This window comes from Giraffa tippelskirchi, chromosome 5 (assembly GCF_054371585.1).
Source record: "Giraffa tippelskirchi isolate mGirTip1 chromosome 5, T2T-mGirTip1v1.2.pri, whole genome shotgun sequence".
In the NCBI taxonomy this organism is placed as follows: Eukaryota; Metazoa; Chordata; class Mammalia; order Artiodactyla; family Giraffidae; genus Giraffa; species Giraffa tippelskirchi.
In genome coordinates, this window is record NC_137279.1 from 35,465,556 (window position 1) to 35,471,776 (window position 6,221).

Genomic DNA, 6,221 nt, shown 5'->3' on the forward strand with positions numbered 1-6,221 from the left:
AGGTGCACGTGCCATCCTGTGGGCCTGTGGGGTGTTGTAGCTGATAGGCCTGGCCTCACAGTGGACAGGACTCAGCCAACCCCAGACCAAGGAGGACTATGGCGCCTCCTCGTGGACTTTTCTCTTTATCATCCTTGTGACTCGGGGCAGCAGGCAGGCTCCTTGGCATGTGTCGTAACGGCCTGTCATTGGTCTCCTTTGTGCAGAGTGCGAGGCTCCAAACAGATGAACACGCTCCAGTGTGCCCGCTATGTTTACCAGACGGAAGGCATCCGCGGCTTCTACAGGGGATTAACTGCCTCGTATGCTGGGATTTCGGAAACCATCATCTGTTTTGCTATTTATGAAAGTTTAAAGAAGTATCTGAAAGAAGCTCCATTAGCCTCTTCTACAAATGGGACTGAGAAAAATTCCACAAATTTTTTTGGACTTATGGCAGCTGCTGCTCTTTCTAAGGGATGCGCCTCCTGTGTCGCTTACCCCCACGGTAGGTCCTGCCTGGCCTTCCGGCGCTGTACAGCGGCCACTGGTGTGTGTCAGTACTTCCAGACCTCTGGGGTTCAAATGGAGATGCAGGTACCTGTGGGTAATGCAAGGTAGCTGTGTCCCAGTACAGCTGGCTTCAGCTCGTGCATGCAGGTCACGCGGTCGGTGGGAGCTCTGCTTTCCTTGGCTCCGCCTGATTGTGGCCAATGAGCTCTGTGTTGTGGCGCATCTGATGTTTTCAAAGAAACAAAAAATCTGGATTTTGTTTAAAATGCCTCAGTTTAAAAAAAAATGATATGGGAGCCAAGCTTTTTAAAAAAAAAAAATTCTCTCAGCTTCCACCTTGAATGGAGTGCTGAGGAAAGCTACTTTGGGTAAGTTTATTTTATAAGGAATTCATAATAGACCTCATATTCTACTGAACTACTTTTTTAAAAAACAAAACAGCTCAGTTTATTGTGCCATGAAAAACAGGTTTTGTTTTCCAACAGCCGCTGCACTCTCAGCTGTGGCATTGCACCCGGCCAACTTGTAACAGGTCATTGAGTGCCCGTCATGTGCTGGGGCGCCGAGCAGCCCCACGGGCTCTCGGGGAGGGGGTCTGCCACTTCCCAGGTCACATGCCCTGAAGTCCACTTGACGGGCAGTGCCAGGTGTCATGCCACGGGGGCCAGGGTGAGGCCAGGCCAGGTGGGCGAGGCTCTGAGAAAGAAGGAGGTGTTTTTTTAAGCTGGACAGAATGGAGAAGGATCCTAGTAGGAGGAGAAGGTTGGGGAGTACATGGGAAGAAAGCCTTGTTGGAGATACCACTCACTATGCTTAATATAAACTAGGCCTCCAGGGAAGTGGCCTCCAGGAGAAGGCAATGGCACCCCACTCCAGTACTCTTGCCTGGAAAATCCCATGGACAGAGGAGCCTAGTAGGCTACAGTCCATGGGGTCGCTAAGAGTCGGAGACGACTGAGCGACTTCACTTTCACTTTACCCTTTTATGCACTGGAGAAGGAAATGGCAACCCACTCCAGTATTCTTGCCTGGAGAATCCCAGGGACGGCGGAGCCTGGTGGGCTGCCGTCTGTGGGGTCGCACAGAGTCGGACACGACTGAAGCGACTTAGCAGCAGCAGCCAGGGAAGTGACAGCATTCACTTAAGAGTAGAAAACAATAAACTGTCTTAAAATTGTCTCATTCAAATGAAACTTTTATTTTTCTAATCCTTTAGAAGTTATTTGGCACTCTTTCCCTTAGAAGTATACATAAGTGTGGGGACAATTGACCAATTCCTAGAGTTAGAAGATGTTCTGAAAAGAACTCTTCATTGTCTGCGTGGCTGCCCCATCTAAACAGAGCTGAGATGGCAAAGAGCCATAGTTGCACCTTAACGTGTATAAAGCTGTGTGCTTTGTCTTCTCTCCATATACCATTCGGAAGGACAGTTCGTCCATAGCCTGAAATGCGTGTTTCTTTCTGCAGAAGTCATCAGGACGCGGCTCCGGGAGGAGGGCACGAAGTACAAGTCTTTCGTCCAGACTGCTCGGCTGGTCTTCCGGGAAGAAGGTTACCTGGCCTTTTATAGAGGACTCTTTGCCCAGCTCATCCGGCAGATACCAAACACTGCCATTGTGTTGTCTACCTACGAGTTAATTGTGTACCTCTTAGAAGACCATGCTCAGTAACAGGCCAGAAAACTGTGCTCTAGAAGAATAAAACTGAGAAACTAGAGAATTTTTTTTTTCCATTGACATGTAGAACGTTTGAGACCGAAACAGGAAAGCCATAGAATATCTGGCTTGCATCACCTGTTGGACATTTCCTTTTGGATTCGTGCTTTCTGGAAGGTTTAAATTCATTAACGTTAACAGTTAATTATAACTACTTTTGGTTGGTGTTTGTGTTTGTTTGTTTTTTTAACTTAAGAGAATACAGGATTAAGCAGCCAGTAAATTAAATCATGGTATTTAATTTAAGTATAAATTTGGTTTGTGTCCTCTTTTATGTCCACCTTATGGTAAACTGTACCTAATGACTTCAGTTAAGCATAAGCTTAGAAATGCAGAGAAAAACTAAAAGTACAGTTGTTTTCTAATATGTTAGATCCTGCACTGATGGAAAGATAAGTGTCACAGCTTGGTGGCACCGGGCAGACCAGGACAGACCTCTCAGCTGGTCTCCTTTCTTCATTTCTAGATCTCCTACAGATTGATCATCTGAGCTCTCCAGCTGCCAAGTTTAAAAAAAATAAATACAACTTCCTGACACTAAGTATTTTAAACTATAAACCTTTTCCCAGGTAGCTTAGTGGTAAAGAATCCACCTGCCAATGCAGGAGACACAGAAGACTCAGGTCTGATCCCTGTGTCGGGAAGATACCCTGGAGGAGGAAATGGCAACCCACTCCAGTCTTCTTGACTGGGAGAACCCCATGGACGGAGGAGCACGGAGGGCTTCAGTCCATAGGGTCACACAGAGTCGGACATGACAGCAACTGAGCATACATAAACCTTTCCCAGAAGTTACCCTCTATCCCCAGTTTGAACCAAAGGCAAGAGTTTATATTATTTTGGCCACACCGCATAACATGTGGGATCTTAGTTGCTGACCAGAGAACAAACCCATTACCCTTGCATTGGAAGCTCAGAGTCTTAACCAATGGACCGCCAGGGAAGTGCCAAAGGTAAGAGTTTTAAAGAACAGTTTACCAACTTCCTTGCCCCTGGATGTATTTCCTCAGGTTCAGCCTATTCAAGCCCAGGCACTTTGTGAGAGCATTAGGGGCCTCCCAAGTTGGCGGTGAGTGTGGAACGTGGCTAGCGAGCAGCAGACCTGCCCTCTGGGGTCTTCAGCCCTGTTTTGGGGGCTCCATTACTGGAGAAGAGGGGCAGGGTGCAGGATCGACCACCTGCTCCTCCAAGAGAGGAGGCACTGGTAATGCTGAAATACCCTAGTACAAGGTTAAAAGTCCTGGAAATAAATCACTAGTTTTAAACCACCCCCCGCTCCGCCCCCATTTATAAAGGAACTTTAATAAACAACAAAAAGATAGTAAGACAGAAGGCAGGTAAGATCTATGTACAATCTTCCCATTAGCCCTTTCACTGCAGTCTGTATGTATTATACATTAAGGTTATTTTTCAACCTGAATATTTAGATAATTGATTCTAATCATGGATACCTTGTAGCTTCAGATTCAGTGGTAGATGTTCTGGTAGGGATGAGAGGAGGATATTTTCAAATTGAAATACAGTTGAGTTAACTTTTGTTCACTTTTGGTCATAAAGGAGGTTGGTTGGTGTTTCTGAGCCCTCTAGTATAATTTGCTCCAACTGTCAACACTAAATGGAAATCAAAATAAATGACTAGTCAAGCTCTGTAGTGCTTGACAGCAAAGAGATTTCTATTCCAGAAGCTCATTTTAACTGAGCAACATCTTCCTATTTTAATATTCATATGAAAATCTGAGGGGGCTTCCCCGGTGGCTCAGCAGTAAAGAATCCACCTGCAATGCAGAAACCGCAGGAGATGCAGGTTCAATCCTTGGGTCGGGGAGACCCCTTGGAGGAGGAAATGGCAGCCCACTCCAATATTCTTGCCTGGAGAATCCCACAGACAGAGGAGCCTGGCAGGCTACAGTCCGCAGGGTTGCAGAAGAGTTGGACATGACTGAAGCAGCTTGAATGAAACCCTTTGCATGCATTAAAGTCTGAATATTTCCTCAAGAGTTTAATAGGTTAAAAGTTAGGTTTCAGACTTCCCTGGTGGTCCAGTGGTTAAGAATCCACCTGCCAATGCAGGAGATGTGGGTTTGATCCCTAGTCCGGGAGGATTCCACATGCCTTAGGAGAACTAAGCGCGTGTGCCACACCTAACTGAGCCTGTGCTCTGGAGCCCGTGTTCTGCAACAAGAGAAGCCCTAACACCTTAACCACAGAGCACCGCCCACTCACTGCAACTAGAGAAAGCCCGTGCAGCAACAAAGACCTAGCTAGCACAGCCCAAAATAATTTTTTTTAGAAAAAAGTTAGGTTGCTTAATATCCACTAGGTGGGTATGAGAATTTTTGCAAGTAATTCTCACATATACATTCTTGAAGTGGTAAATTTGATGTTGAGCTGACATCCTTTAGTTCTCTGCTTGTTTCTGCACCAAGGCATTGAAATGAAAGAAATGTTGAGTACCAAGAGTACAAGCAGGGAGAGAACAAGCAGGAAAAAAGCAATGCTTTCTCTATAAAGGGGTTATTGGATTTTAAAGTGGGAAATATCACTGTTTGAGCTGCTAATGGAGAAATCCCATGGTTGATTGCTCTCTTCTCCACAAGCTTAATCATTGAGATTTCACCATTTTTCAGTAGTCCTGTGTGTAAGGCTTACCCATCGCTTACCTGTTCATGTGCCAAGCAGTATGTGAGGTGCTACTGATTTTCTCATTTAATTCTGACAACCTTGTGAGGCATGTAGTTTCATCGGCATTTTACAGATGTGAGAGGCACTGCGGCTTGCCTCACTTGCTGAGGTAAGTAGTAAACTGACCACTCGTGGTTTGTGCTGCTTGTTGAGTAGATGCCTGTCGGGTGGAAGGGGCCGCAGAGCCTGTGCGATGATCTGGCTCTGAGGCCAAGGTCCAGCAAATAGTTCCATTCCATTCACTTAAGGATTATGATGTTCGATATGAGCTTGTACTAGTCACGCCCAGTGCAGAACAGTGGGGTGCATTTTCTGTCCACATACATCACAGAGCCTTTCCTTTGAGGGGAATGTCATGCCGGCAGTCTTCCTTGCAAAGAGAATGGTGCTTAAATGCAACGTCTCACATTTTGAAGGGAAATTTCACTGATATTCATTTATGGTGAAAGCAAAAATGTGGGAAAGACTTCCAAGACAGTGGAGCATCCACCAGACTCATCACTGCCCTGCCTCTTTGCAGTTCTTGGTGAAGGCTCAGATCTAGGATGTAGGACAGATTGACCAGCAACAGGAGTCAAAGGTAACTGCTGCTAAATCACCCAGTACAGTCCAGGACAGTAAGGACTCTAATGTTAACCTCAAAACATTAATAGTTGTGGCAACACTGAGATATTGCATAATTAAATACAAATATTCCTTTTTTTTTTTTTAGTTATAGAAGTAATTTAGCGCAAACCAATACTAAAACACTTGCATGAAGTGAATCTTCTTTACCACCCCCTGACCAGGTAACTGCAGTTCAGTATTAACGATCATCTGTTTCTATAAACATATAGAATCAGACATGGAGCAATGGACTGGTTGCAAATTGGGAAAGGAGTACATCAAGGCTGTATACTGTCACCCTGCTTATTTAACCTATATACAGAGTACTTCATGTGAAATGCCGGGCAGGATGAAGCACAAGCTGGAATCAAGATTGCCAGGAGAAATATCAATAATCTCAGATATGCAGATGACACCACCCTTATGGCAGAAAGTGAAGAGGAACTAAAGAACCTCTTGATGAAGGCAAAAGAGGAGAGGGGAAAAGCTGGCTTAAAACTCAAAACATTCAAAAAACTAAGATCATTGCATCACTTCATGGCAAATAGATGGGGAAAGAATGGAAACCGTGAGAGATTTTTATTTTCTTGGTCTCCAAAATCACTGCAGATGGAGACTGCAGCCATGAAATTAAAAGACGCTTGCTCCTTGGAAGAAAAGCTATGACAAACCTAGACAGCATATTAAAAAGCAGAGATACTACTTTGCTAACAAAGGTCTGTATAG

At 45.0% G+C, this 6,221-nt stretch overlaps 1 protein-coding gene across 2 annotated transcripts in view; it reads left to right on the forward strand.

The window, feature by feature from the left end:
* Nucleotides 1-2,460, forward strand: part of SLC25A33 (solute carrier family 25 member 33) — a 32,419-nt gene extending 29,959 nt beyond the window's left edge. Inside the window, exons 6-7 of one of the 2 annotated variants that reach the window (XM_081489344.1) lie at nt 207-487; nt 1,960-2,460. In XM_081489344.1, the coding sequence (XP_081345470.1) occupies nt 207-487; nt 1,960-2,162 (484 nt within the window). In that variant the 3' untranslated portion in view covers nt 2,163-2,460. The remainder of the gene's footprint in view (nt 1-206; nt 488-1,959) is intronic. The other variant, XM_081489345.1, reaches the window with a different exon arrangement.
* Nucleotides 2,461-6,221: the final 3,761 nt, after the last annotated feature.